This window comes from Brassica napus, unplaced genomic scaffold, assembly GCF_020379485.1.
Source record: "Brassica napus cultivar Da-Ae unplaced genomic scaffold, Da-Ae ScsIHWf_1584;HRSCAF=2196, whole genome shotgun sequence".
Classification (NCBI taxonomy): domain Eukaryota; kingdom Viridiplantae; phylum Streptophyta; class Magnoliopsida; order Brassicales; family Brassicaceae; genus Brassica; species Brassica napus.
In genome coordinates, this window is record NW_026014998.1 from 22,531 (window position 1) to 37,411 (window position 14,881).

General features: G+C 41.7%; 1 protein-coding gene across 1 annotated transcript; it reads right to left on the reverse strand.

The window, feature by feature from the left end:
* Nucleotides 1-13,860: 13,860 nt before the first annotated feature.
* LOC125597922 (uncharacterized mitochondrial protein AtMg00860-like) lies at nucleotides 13,861-14,729 on the reverse strand. The gene is made up of 2 exons (XM_048772384.1): nucleotides 14,596-14,729; nucleotides 13,861-14,269 (listed from the first exon to the last, which is right to left on the reverse strand). The coding sequence occupies exons 1-2, from the start codon at nucleotides 14,727-14,729 to the stop codon at nucleotides 13,861-13,863; spliced, it is 543 nt and encodes a 180-aa protein (XP_048628341.1).
* Nucleotides 14,730-14,881: the final 152 nt, after the last annotated feature.

Below are 14,881 nucleotides of genomic sequence, written 5' to 3' on the forward strand. Positions count from 1 at the left end.
ATATTTACATTGCTTTCAAACCATTTTTAAAAATACAGGACAAAAATATATATGACACTTTAACCACTATAACAATTTTTAATGTTATGCCCATAAAAGTTCAAACAAATGATGGTTATGTAATTACAAGAATGTAAATTATGTAACCTAATTATATAATATGTCATGTAAATCGTTGATACAATTTTAGATGTTTAATAATACACAGAGTCTAAAGTAGGTTAAATTGTTCAAATAAGTAAAAACAATTATGGCCATTCATATATTTGATCATGCTTTTTTTTTCTTATAAAATTTTTCTTTGGCAAATCCTATCAATAACACTTGTTGGGGTCAAAATCGGTCACGACGGAATCAATGCTTGAAAGTCCGTAAAAATCAGCATGAACGTTTTTACGAAAAAGTAATCTTCGTAAAGATAACTTTACAAAGAGCCTTGCGGTAAAATCTTGTTCAAATCTCAATCGAACCACTAAATACCGATTGTCCGAAGGAAACAGACATGTATCCAATTCGGCCGCGGACAAGCTCGAGTACGGCAATCGGACCACGGACAAGCCAAGCTCGATCGATACGCGGCGACCAAGCATGCACACAGCTCGGTCGCTACGTAGCGACCGAGCGTCCGTCCCGCTCGGTCGCTACATAGAGACCGAGCTCGAGCCAAGCTCGGTCGCTACGTAGCGACCAAGCGTTCGTCCCGCTCGGTCGCTACGTAGCGACCGAGCGTGCATTCTGTTCGGTCGTTACGTAGCGACCGAACTCTTCCAAAATGTCGATACGACACCAATTCATGCATTCTCGTCTATCCTACGATGCTATATCCCGAAGACCGTAGCAAACTCAGTTCATGTCTTCCGACCATTCTAAGACATCAATCAAACTTTGCGATAAAAACCGTGGAAAGTTCGTTCTTTATCGAAAGAAGTCGTAATAAACGTTTCGAGTCGGAAGACGGCCCAAAGGGACCTAAGACACGACTCGAGGCCCAACTTACGATTTCTTAACCAAAAGCCCATAAAACGTATGACGGTTTACGCTTGGCGCGCAAGGAAGGATAAATGTCAAGTTTCCGCGGATAAATACGAAATTTTGAAGATAAATACGAAGATCGGAAAAAATAGAATATCTCCATTTTATGCTATGACGGCTTAGGGGCAGAAGTGTAAAAGCATAAACCGACCTTGGAGCTAGTATATAAGGAGTCCTAGGCGAGAGGCATGGGGAGAACTTTTTAGACTCGGAATTCTTTGCACTTAGAAACTTTAGGCTTTATTCTCGACAAGTTCGGTTTCTATGACTGGCACTCAATTACTAGACGAACTCGCCCAGGCAGTTCGGTCTCTTGTCCAGCTCTGTCAATTGAACTACGTTCGGCTTGATCCTCGAAAGGGGTACGTAGGCAGCCTTTAGCAAGGTTCAGTCCGAAATCAATCAAAAACCTTTTATGTATCTTTTTTCGTCTTTTGTTATCGAGCTGCGACTCAACTAGGTTTGAGCTTTTAGGCCGCTAGAACTAAGTAACTCGCTGACAGCCTTTGCGGCCAAAGCTTTTATGATCTCTTGTAATGATCGCAACGCTCTTACGCGGATTCGAAATAAGATCTACTGTTTTCTCTAAACTTGTTTGTTATCTTTTCATGATTTCCGCATATATTCGGTCACTTGTCGTTGGCTCTCGCAGAGATCCGGGACCTCTGGGAAATTAGGGTTTTTCTAGTTTCCTTATTTAAACGGAAATCGACAGTGCGAATTTCGGTTCCCACAGTTTGACGCTAGAAGGAGGGTTCGTAACGGATTACTCTTACTCATGGCCACAAAACGCTTGATCGAAACGATGTCTGGATATATGAAAGACAAACTCGCAGCACTGACTGCTCCTATGGCCAACCCTTACGCAAACGCCGTAGTTTTCAACAAAATCGAAAACTTAGTCGCGACCTTCCGCCACAGGAAGAGCACTAAAACAAGCTCGTGATTTCTCCCTGTAAACACGAAGGGAAACGATAAATCTTATCAAAACCCCGTAAGTTTGGCTCATTACCGAACAAAAGAAATCTCGATGCGTAAGGGTTTTACCAAAACACGTTTTCCGAAAATATTTCGGAAGGATAAAACTTGTTCTCCCAAAAAAACCGCTGAAAAACCCCAAAGTTAATCTCGAGCACGCACACTGCTCGGTCGCTACGTAGCGACTGAGCACGCACACCGCTCGGTCGCTACGTAGCGACCGAGCAGTGCGTGCTCGGTCGCTTCGTAGCGACCGGTAAGTCCTCAGAAAGGTCCTCTTTTGGGTTCTCTTGTGAATCCTCATCGCCACGCTTTTCGTTTCGTCTCAATCGGAGTTTCCGTTGAGATTTTACGACGAAAACATGTACGACTCTTCTTGGCTTGCTTCCACTCGCTACGTAGCGACCTGTCAGACCGTCAGTCGCTATGTAGCGACCTGTAAGGCCTCAGAAAGCTCATTTTTTGGGTTCTCTTTTGAATCCTCATCGAAACGCTTTTCGTTTCGTCTCAATCGGAGTTTCCGTTGAGATTTTACGACGAAAACAAGTAGGATTCTTCTTGGCTTGCTTCCACTCGCTACGTAGCGACCTGTCAGGCCGTCAGTCGCTACATAGCGACCTGTAAGGCCTCAGAAAGGTCCTCCTTTGGGTTCTCTTTTGAATCCTCATCGAAACGCTTTTCGTTTCGTCTCAATCGGAGTTTCTGTTGAGATTTTACAATGAAAACAAGTAGGACTCTTCTTGGCTTGTTTTCACTCGCTACGTAGCGACCTGTCAGACCGTCAGTCGCTACATAGCGACCTGTAACGCCTCAGAAAGGTCCTCCTTTGGGTTCTCTTTTGAATCCTCGTCGAAATGCTTTTCGTTTCGTCTCAATCGGAGTTTCCGTTGAGATTTTACGACGAAAACAAGTAGGACACTTCTTGGCTTGCTTCCACTCGCTACGTAGCGACCTGTCAGACCGTCAGTCGCTACGTAGCGACCTGTAAGGCCTCAAAGGGGTCCTCCTTTACGTTCTCCTTTGAATCCTCATCGAAATGCTTTTCGTTTCGTCTCAATCGGAATTTCCATCGAGAATTTACGACGAAAACAAGTTGGACTCGTCTCGGCTTCCTTTCACTCGCTATAGCGACCGAGATGACATCCTCACTCGCTATAGCGACCCGTCAGGCCTCAAAGGGGTCCTCCTTTGCGTTCTCCTTTGAATCCTCATCGAAACGCTTTTCGTTTCGTCTCAATCGGAGTTTCCGTTGAGATTTTACGACGAAAACAAGTGGGACTCGTCTCGGCTCCCTTTCACTCGCTATAGCGACCGAGATGACATCCTCACTCGCTATAGCAACCTGTCAGGCCTCAAAGGGGTCCTCCTTTGCGTTCTCCTTTGAATCCTCATCGAAATGCTTTTCGTTTCGTCTCAATCGGAGTTTCCGTTGAGATTTTACGACAAAAACAAGTAAAACTCATCTTAAACTCCTTGGCTTGTTCCTGCTCGCCCTACCTCCATCTTTGCGTTCACTTTCGAATCTCGATCGAAATGTCTCTTGTTTCGCCTCGATTGAAGTTACCATTGAGACTTTATGATATAAAAAAAAACCGCAAAGACCTGTTTTCTCGAATGGATTCAGATTAATCGTATAAAACGGCAACGGTTAACTTAACACCTTAGCCGCCTTAACTATACGATTACGTTGAACCTTTTTTGACGTCGTATATAAGGAGAAGATAACAGTCAAGTTCGGAAAATAAATGTCAAGTTTCAAAGGATAAACACCAATATCGGAAATGGCGAACATACACGAGAAGAGGAAAGGGAATGAGCAAGCAAAACTGAGAAGAAACAAAACTGCATCTTCGAGAGAACTAAGGTATTTCCGACTTGAAATTTTTGAAATCAGACTTGGAATTTTCGTAGGAAATTACTTTGAGGCTGCCATAGAACTTTAGGGAACGTAAAACCTAGGCGGATAGTCTAGCGAACTAAGTTTTAAGCGATTTTTTCTGTCTCGATATATTGTTCCATAATTGTTCATCCAGATCTTGCAAACCGATCTAAACTCTCCGAAAGTCGAGAAACGATCGCCACGCATATCAAGCTCGCTTCCTAAAGAGAGAAAAGTTAGAGACATGAACGTCATCTTAAAACCGATTCATTTCTGGCAATTTTCTCGGAACTGACATATCCCAAGTCGTCAACTTGGAAACAACCAAATCACAGTCCAAGCGTCGTCTATAAATGTCCCGAATTATCGATCATTCCAAACATCAGAAGAAGAAACGTACACAACCCTTCAAAGTATCGGTTCAACCGTTTTCTTTCGTAAAAAAATGGGGGAGTAGGTACGTATACTATACTCGTATACTCCCAAACTTCAAAAACTCTCCAAATCGTCAAGAATAGGCAAACGACAATCTTAATATTCGTCTAAACGCTAGCAACATATCCAGACGATCATGAACATAATCTCAAAAACTATACATCATTTCTTGTCGCAATCATGCGTACAGAAAACTTGTACCAATATCAAACTGAAACTCGACAATTAGCCAAAGTATTGAAGCCTTTTCCGGCTTCAGAAAGCTAGTTTCGTTTTTAAAAAAAAATTTACGAGAAATCTTCAATCACCAAAGCATTTCTTTCAGTTTCCGTTGTACCAAGTAGGTCACGGAAAAGCATCGAAAACATTTGCGACGAAGAAAACTCGAGAATAGATGTAGCATCGTGCACGTTAAAAGGAGCACTTTCCTCCCGATGGTTAGCTAGATCCACCTCTGGTTGACCAATTCGTTCAAGAAACGAATGTGTCATGAGAATCCTCTAAAAAAAACCTATGAAAAACGTTCTGCGACTAGATCGTATTGAAATAAACTTCGGTAACACTCCATGAGTAACTCCAAGCAACTTTCACCTAAAATCAAAATCACAGCAGGAACGTTTCTCGTAAAACCCACAGAAACAACGCTACTTTGACATATGTATACATATCACTGATTTACAACCTTCGTAAAACCAGTTATATGATATGATAAATTATCGTATAGCCCACAGTCGGAAACCATATGATAAATTCTTCGTAACGAAACTAAGTCCTAACAATCAAACGGTTAACGGAAATCTAAACTTTTTGACAATCGACCAAGTTTGATACATTCCACAATTCACTTTAAGCCCGCTATGTTTTACCCATAATACGCGGTATCTAAGGAAAAATTCGTAAGAAAGCTTCTGGAGCTATACAAAACATCCTCAAAAATGCACGAAATAGATCTCGGAAGGCCAACACTTCACAAAGCACTATAAAGAAAACGCTTCTTCCCATAGACAAATTTACGAGATACCTCAGTCCCAATTCCTCGATCGAAAATCAAATTATTAGCATCCAACCAGGAACAACAATTTTTGCTGCGAACATCCGTAGTCAAACAAGAACGTTTCTCAAACGCAGGGCTAAGACTAAACCCTTGCAACATCGCGAAACATCTTCAAGCCCGCAAACATTTCAAGCACGAAACGCGGCATACGAAAGAATAACAAATCTTCAGCATCGCGAGACGTCGCAGACGCCTGAAGATTCGTTTTTCGACGAAATTTCCTTCCTCGATAAAAACATTTTCTTGGAATACCAGACAGTCATACGCACTAACATCTTCTCAAAACATATCCTTCGCGAAGACTTGAAACGGTATTTTTTACCATTAAGTTTGTTGCTGATCACAACAAACTCTCAACGTCTTAAACAGACTTAGCCATCTCGTAGAGATGACTCTCGTACATCCGACACAAGGATAATAGCGCTATAAAAGAAATCCAAAATTTTGGTCCAGCACTTCCGATCTCTGGAGAGATGCTCGATTCCAACCATACAAGTCGTATAAGCCGAGAACCTATCGCGGACTTTAAATCAGTATGAAATCAGGATGAAACTGAAACGGGATACGTAAGTCGAATTAGTCGTCGCACCCTCTAAAACCAGGAGTAAACCTAGGTCTTACCCTAAACCCAGCGCACTGTTCTCTAACATCTCTAGGCATAGTATCAAACACCCTGATACGAGATCCCAAAATTTGTCTCTTTGCCAATATTCGAGAATCTTCAGAAATCCCGCAAGTTTACACACTGCGGAAAACTCTCGAAACAGATTACGGATATAGCAGTTCACATAGAGTTAGATTACGAGATGACAACTCGAAGTCTTCCCTCTACACCCATACAAAATGCCATCGGCAGCAATACGCCTTATAACGCTACATAAAAACTAGACCATAAAGGTCCCACTGGAAACTAGTCATAAGAACCTTAACTCCAAGACGAACTACGAAAGGCTTGACCCCTTCAACAAGGGTACGTAGGCAGCCGTCATAAGGCGCAGCCTCAATCTTATCGCGTTTTCTACTTTTAGGAGAGCGAGAAGATCACTTACCACAGACCTTTTCGACCATTAATTCCGCCTAACTCACCTAACTTGCCTAACTTGCCAAGCCACTCGCTAGAACCTCACGCTAGAAGCTCATGGTTCTAACGAGCTGGGGGGCTAACTGTTGGGGTCAAAATCGGTCACGACGGAATCAATGCCTGAAAGTCCGTAAAAATCAGCATGAACGTTTTTACGAAAAAGTAATCTTCGTAAAGATATCTTTACAAAGAGCCTTGCGGTAAAATCTTGTTCAAATCTCAATCGAACCACTAAATACCGATTGTCCGAAGGAAACAGACATGTATCCAATTCGGCCGCGGACAAGCTCGAGTACGGCAATCGGACCACGGACAAGCCAAGCTCGATCGATACGCGGCGACCAAGCATGCACACAGCTCGGTCGCTACGTAGCGACCGAGCGTCCGTCCCGCTCGGTCGCTACATAGAGAAAGAGCTCGAGCCAAGCTCGGTCGCTACGTAGCGACCGAGCGTCCGTCCCTCTCGGTCGCTACGTAGCGACCGAGCTCGACCGAGCGTCCGTCCCGCTCGGTCGCTACGTAGCGACCGAGCTCGAGCCAAGTTCGGTCGCTACGTAGCGACTGAGCTCGAGCCAAGCTCGGTCACTACGTAGCGACCGAGAGTCCGTCTCGCTCGGTCGAGCTCGGTCGCTAAGTAGCGACCGAGCGTGCGTTCTGTTCGGTCGTTACGTAGCGACCGAACTCTTCCGAAACGTCGATACGACACCAATTCATGCATTCTCGTCTATCCTACGATTCTATCTCCCAAAGACCGTAGCAAACTCAGTTCATGTCTTCCGACCATTCTAAGACATCAATCAAACTTTGCGATAAAACCACGGAAAGTTCGTTCTTTATCGAAAGAAGTCGTAATAAACGTTTTGAGTCGGAAGACGGTCCAAAGGGACCTAAGACACGACTCGATGCCCAACTTACGATTTCTTAACCAAAAGCCCATAAACGTATGACGGTTTACGCTTGGTGCGCAAGGAAGGATAAATGTCAAGTTTCCGCAGATAAATACAAATTTTGAGGATAAATACGAAGATCGGAAAAAATGGAATATCTCCATTTTATGCTATGACGGCTTAGGGGCAGAAGTGTAAAAGCGTAAACCGACCTTGGAGCTAGTATATAAGGAGTCCTAGGCGAGAGGCATGGGGAGAACTTTTTAGACTTGGAATTCTTTGCACTTAGAAACTTTAAGCTTTATTCTCGACAAGTTCGGTTTCTATAACTGGCACTCAATTACTAGACGAACTCGTCCAGGCAGTTCGGTCTCTTGTCCAGCTCTATCAATTGAACTACGTTCGGCTTGATCCTCGAAAGGGGTACGTAGGCAGCCTTTAACAAGGTTCAGTCCAAAATCAATCAAAAACCTTTTATGTATCTTTTTCGTCTTTTGTTATCGAGCTGCGACTCAACTACGTTTGAGCTTTTAGGCCGCTAGAACTAAGTAACTCGCTGACAGCCTTTGCGGCCAAAGCTTTTATGATCTCTTGTAATGATCGCAACGCTCTTACGCGGATTCGAAATAAGATCTACTGTTTTCTCTAAACTTGTTTGTTATCTTTTCATGATTTCCGCATATATTCGGTCACTTGTCGTTGGCTCTCGCAGAGATCCGGACCTCTGGGAAATTAGGGTTTTCCTAGTTTCTTATTTAAACGGAAATCGACAGTGCGAATTTCGGTTCCCACAACACTTAAATAAAATTGTCACAGAAATAGCAGATATGAGAAAAAGCCCTCAAATAAGCATTCATTAGACAAAAAAGACTTTATTACTCTAAAATAAAATTCACTCACTCTAACCTCTAAAAGCGAAACCATAATCACTAAAATAAAATAAAAATAAATATATATATATATATATATATATATATTTTACATATTTTAAGAAAGGAATCTTTTTTTTTTAATTTTCATATATTGAATTAATCATATATATATATATATATATATATTTCATTTAATGTTTTAATGAATGCTATTTTGGAAATTTTCTTTTCTTTTTGTGTAATATTATAAACATAAAATTATTTTTGCACTAATTAGAGGTATATCAATTTTTTTTTACGATGAAAAACAACAAAAACTCAACTTCTAAAATTCAAACATTTTTTGAGAAAATACAACACAAGAACCAAAGAATTAGGCTATCTACTTGACTTATGGATTCGTCAACCACTGATTAAGTTCTATCAAATTTGGGTAAAATATCTACAAAAACATGGACAAATTAATTTGTATCAATCCATATTATCTAGGGTTGAAAAGGAAATCATAAGAAATATTCAAAATCTTAATTGACCCAATAAAATAAATGAATGAAGCTTTATGCATAAGTAACAGAAGCATAGACATTGAACACTATATGACACAAAACTTTCATCACTTTTTCTGAAATTAAGAATTTTTGCAATTAAAGAGTTCTTTGGATTGTTTTTTTTTTTTGTATTTAAGCCTTATTTAAAAATCACAAGACTATGCAAACATGAAAGAAGTGGATTAGGTTTAGTATTGCATGTGAAAAGTTGAAGGCGAAATAGTAATTTTACCAATAATTGAGAAAACACTTAAAACCATAAATTTATTCATCTGTATACATAATTATATTTTTTTTTTGAATTTTTGAATTTAATGTTAAATTAATTCGAAAACAAAAAAAAATGTTTTTTACAAGGTGTTTGAGTTCTGCTTTGCTAAGATTAAATCAAGAGAAATTATGACTCATACCAAAAACTTGAGCAAATTAGCTCAATATACTAAAGTTAGTGGATACCATAGAATATGGAGAAAATGGTAATGATGGGGGGAAGAAAATTGGTGGAAAATATGGTATGAAGTGCAAATAGGGTAGATTTGGTGTGTAGGGAGTACAAATTCTCAAAACTTTATGCATAATTAACGATATACAAATTTGTACTGAAATTTACTGTGCATCTTTTTTTTTGACTATGCTACCCCTACATGAACATAATGCACTCTACAAGGATGATAGGAGAAATCTTGTTTAATGTTTTTGGTAAGTCCTTGTAAGGCATTAGACCATCTCCAACCCATACCTATTTTTTCCTCTATAATTCCCACAAAAATAGAGTAACTCTATTATAGAGTAAGTTTTGCTCCAATGGTTTACTCTATAATAGAGTTAATCTATTTTTGTGAGAATTATAGAGGAAAAATAGGTATGGGTTAGAGATGCTCTACAATGTTCGTTATCTAACTACTGGACTGTGAAAACAAGTGCTACTAACTCTTGGCTAGCTAATAAACTAATCAAGATGCATGGGGAAGTGTATACCTGGATCAAATTGCGTGTAGGTGATGGAGAAAATTGTCGCTTCTGGAAAGAAGACTGGTCCCCCTTTGGATCACTGCAAGACTACTTTTACAGCACATCAGCCTCGAGGCAGGGTATTCCTATTGATGCTACTCTGTCGGATCTCAATCGATCGGGCAACTGGGCTCTTCCTAGAGCTCGCTCGGAGGCTATGTTACAAGTTCAAAAACAGCCCTAACAACTATGTCCCTGCAAGAAGGATTGGAGGACGGTTATGATTGGATTGTTGCAGGCGCCCTTACTACCAGTTACAAAACTACAGATGTTTATTGGGAGCTAAAAGGAGTAGAAGCAAAAGAACCTTGGGCAGCCATTGTCTGCACAAAAGGAGGTATCCCTAAACACAGCTTTCTGGTTTGGTTATTTGTATTTAATAGATGCCCAACTCGCGATCGCCTCCTTACTTGGGGTCTGCCTGTTGACGGTAACTGCTTGCTGTGTAACTTGTAGCCTGAATCTAGAGATCACTTGTTCTTCCAATGCCCTTACTCATGGAGAATCTGGTCGGAGATGGCTCAAAGATGTTCATTCATCCCCTCACAATCCTGGCAGACAACTCTTAATCAACTGATGGGTCTTACATGGAACAAACATACCAGACGCCTCACCCTATTATGCTGGCAAGCCGTGATCTATATGCTGTGGCGAGAACGCAACCAGCGACTTCATATTCAGCGATTCCAGTCATCAGATACGCTGCAAATTGCCTTGGATCGGCTCATAAGGGACAAAATACTCAGCTTAAGATCCTCTTCACCTTTGCTCTCCTCCTCCCTCATGCAGAAATGGTTTGCAACGAAGCGATGAAAGCTAGAACCGTAATCACTGACCCTTCATTTTTCGTAAATGGGCTTGGCCCAATTCTACCTTCTGATCTAAATTTTGGGTTTCAACTATGTATGAGTTTCATAATGTGCATTATGTCTGACTATAGCAGTATGCTTGTAAAACTTTTATTTTCCTTTCTGCAATTTTAATATGAATGCCTTCAGTCAAAAAGTGGATCTAAGACCATGATTATCCCTGATCCTAAATGGGGTTCTTAAGTTTAATAAGTGATTTAAATAAATCAAAAAAAAGAGAAGTTATCGATCCTTAGATAAGGAGTTTGGTGACCGATTATTAAGAAGGTTTTCACCCACATGTCAGCAAAAGAGAGAAAATATTTTTTTTCTATTTTCAATTTTTTTTTCTTTTCTTTTCTCACTTCGTTCTCTGTAATCTCTTCCTCTTCTTTCTTCTGTGAATCCCCCAGTAAGGTTAGTATCATCATCTTCCACCAGAAGAAATCGATATCTCAAAAGATCGTCTCCGTCATGGATCCTCCGCAGAGCGCATCCACCACCTCAGGATCGGTCTGAACCTAACTTTCGTTATTTCTCGTCGCACATGATGCATGTGGCCCTCCCTCTCTTTGCGCTCGGCACCAAGCTCTATTTCATTTTCTAAGGTGAATCAATCAGCTAATTTCAATTATTTGATTTGTGTGTGAAAAGCTATAAAGTAATGGAAATTTAATGTTTCTCTTTCGAAGATTTAGCAAACTCGTTACTAGTAAAATCATTTGAGTGTTTCTCTATTTCGTTTTTCTCCAGTTTGTGTTATTAGTGAAATCAATTGAGTGTTTCTCATGCGTTGATGTAGGAAGTTGAAAATTTTTATTCTTTCTCTGTTTACTACATACGGGTAGAAACATAAAGGAGACGTCTTTGTCCTTTTGTTTTGAGTCTTGATTTCACTCTAGTGTATCGTTTTTGATTAAGAGTATTTTAATCTTGGGTAGGGGCAATTAAGATAAAATCTTTGAAGTTAGTAGCAGCACCAGCTACATAAGAGGATGGGAGCATCAGAGGCTCTAACTGATACATCGAGCCTATACGATGTGGGCAACGTTGAATTTTCCGACACGTATACGATGCTTACCGTGACAAATGCACTTGCATCGGTCCAGAATGTGAGTCTCGCCTTCTCTCCTTTGCTATGTGTTTGATTGATGCTATTTATGTTCATGCTTTATGACTCTACGTTGATGTTCTTATGACTCATGATGTCTGTGGCCCTGGTGCTTTTGGTATCTTCAAGAGAGTGTTCGGTGACAAGGCTAAGGTAATGCATCCAGTGATCTCTTTTTTTTTGCTCTGTTTCTTGTGGTAGTACGTAGCAGTTTAGTGTAGCGGAAGTAACGATAGTAACCGATAACGCGAAGGTAACGTTGAATTCTGAGAATGCCCGTTATCTAAGCCTTCTTAAAGCCGTTGAATTCTTATAGAATACCCGGAGATAAGGTTTCAAGAGTTTGTTAACACCAAAGCTCTAAGTATATTAATCAATAATACAAAAGTTGTATCTCTCACAAAGCCGAGAAGATACTATATATAAGTAAATCAAATTCCTAAACTTAAAGAGATTAGATCAATTGATCTTTATCTAAAACATAAAAGGAAACAAGGAAATAAAACCAAAACAGAGTAGGAGTAGGATGTACGCTACATCAGGCCTCCCCCCGTAAGCTCATCCTCAGCCGGCTCAAACTTGAACAGGTGTTTGACGTTAAACACATCAGCCGTGTGCACATGAGGCGGAAGAAGAAGACGATAGGCATTAGCATTATCTTCTCAACAATCTCCACTGGTCCAATCTTCCTATGCTTCAACTTGTTGTATGCCCCGACCGGAAACCGTTCCTTCGTGAGAATGGCCCAGACAAAGTCGCCTACTTCAAAATGTAGCTCGCGACGGCGTTTATCAGCAGCTCGCTTATACTTAAGAGTAGTACCGGCCAGATTATCGCTAGCACGAGCGTGAATACTCGTCAGTTCATCGACCAGTTCCTGCGCTCTCCCATGAAACTCGCCTGGCTGTGGCACCGTTGTTAAACCTAACGGACCGCGCGGAGTCACACCATACACAACTTTGAAAGGTCTATACCCAAGGCTGCGATTGTGAGCATGGTTATGAGCAAATTCGGCCTGACATAACACCGAATCCATGACCGTAAGTTATCACCCACCAAGCAACGTAACATATTGCCCAGACTACGATTAACAACCTCTGTTTGTCCATCGGATTGGGGATGAAAAGCAGAACTCATGTCTAAACTTGTTTTAAAAAGTTTCCACAGAGAACGCCAAAAGTGGCTAATGAAACGTGAATCTCTGTCTGAGATGATAGACACCGGAAGGCCATGTAGCCGATAGATCTCGCGAAAGAAAAGGGACGCCACTTGCACCGAATCCGTGGTCTTCTTACACGGCAAAAAGTGAGCTATCTTTGAAAAGTGATCAACCACAACAAAAATAGAATCTTTGCCGCGTTGCGTACGAGGAAGCCAAGGACAAAGTCCATGCTTATATCACTCCACGGTTGCGTCGGTATTGGAAGTGGAAGATAGAGACCCGCGTTGGTCGCATGACCTTTCCCACGCTGACAAGTAGCACAACGAGTCACAAATCGTTCGACATCTCGCCGCAAAGTTGGCCAAAAGTACGAATCTGTAACAAGTTTCAAAGTTCGATCCCGCCCAATGTGCCCTTCGCCATGTAACTCTTTGACCAGTTGCAATCGCAGACTGCACTCCGGGACACAAAGGCAATTGTCCTTAAAGAGGAAACCATCCACTAAAGAGAAATCAGACCGTTTACTAAGCGCAAGATCTTGCCAGACAGCCCCAAAGTATGAATCAGTCGCGTACAAGTCTGCGTGGACGGAGACGCTGAGCGTGGCGACCAAGGAATGCCGGCTACTTAACGTGTCTGCCACTTTATTAAGTTTTCCGGACTGGTGCTTGATAACAAAAGTGAACTGTTGTAAATAAGCTGTCCAGGAAGCATGTCGAGAAGAGATTTTATCCTGAGTTCCCAAGTACTTTAGTGCCACATGATCGGTAAACAAGACGAACTCCTTGTGAGTAAGGTAGTGACATTAATGCTTGATGGCTTGGACGATTGCATAGAACTCTATATCATAGGTGCTGTAACGAGCCCGAGCACCGGCCAACTTATCACTATAGTACGCGACTGGCCGCCCATGTTGACTCAAAACCGCGCCGATACCTAGCTTCGAAGCATCACAATGCAACTCAAAGGAGAATCGAATCAGGCAGTACCAATATGGGAGCAGTCGTGAGTTTGTCTTTGATTACTGCGAATGCTGCATCTGCTTCCGAGGTCCAAGCAAACGACGTTTGCTTCATGCAATCGGTAATAGGATCCATGAGAGCACTGAAGTTATGAACAAAACGCCTATAGAATGAAGCGAGGCCATGAAAGCTTCTGACCTCTGTGATAGTTGTTGGCGTTGGCCATGAGACTACAGCAGCCTCGACTTTCTGGGGATCGACTCTCAATCCTGCCGCGGAAACGACGTAACCAAGAAACAATACTTCAGAAGCACCAAACTCGCACTTTTGCTTTGCGATATATAAGTTTTCTTTACGCAAGGCAAGTAGCACGTCACGTAGGTGAGAAAGGTGATCGTTGAGTGTGTTGCTGAAGATGAGGATATCATCAAAATACACCACGACAAAAACGTCCAATGAATGGCCGTAGAGCTTGATTCATCACTCGCATGAAAGTACTTGGAGCATTAGATAATCCAAACGGCATTACTAGCCACTCGAAAAGTCCTTCGCGAGTTTTGAAAGTTGTCTTCCATTCGTCTCCTGGTCGAATTCGAATCTGATGATAACCACTTTTAAGGTCTAATTTGGTAAAAAATAGCCGCTTTCCCTACTTGATCAAGGAGATCATCCAACCGAGGTATGGGAAACCTGTACCGTGTAGTTATTTTATTGATAGCTCGGCTATCAACACACATGCGCCACGACCGGTCCTTCTTTGGAATAAGCAACGCTGGAACCGCGCACGGGCTTAAGCTCTCACGAACATAACCCTTGATCAGTAAGTCTTCAACTTGTCGTCGAAGTTCTTCGTGCTCCTCCGGACTCATACGATAATGTGCTCGATTCGGTAGGACGGCGTTTGGTACGAGGTCAATATGATGTTGTATGTCCCTCAATGGGGGTAAACCTGCTGGCAATTCATCCGAGAAAGAGATCCTCGAACTCTTGTAGGATTGGTGAAAATGCCGGTGGGGCAAGA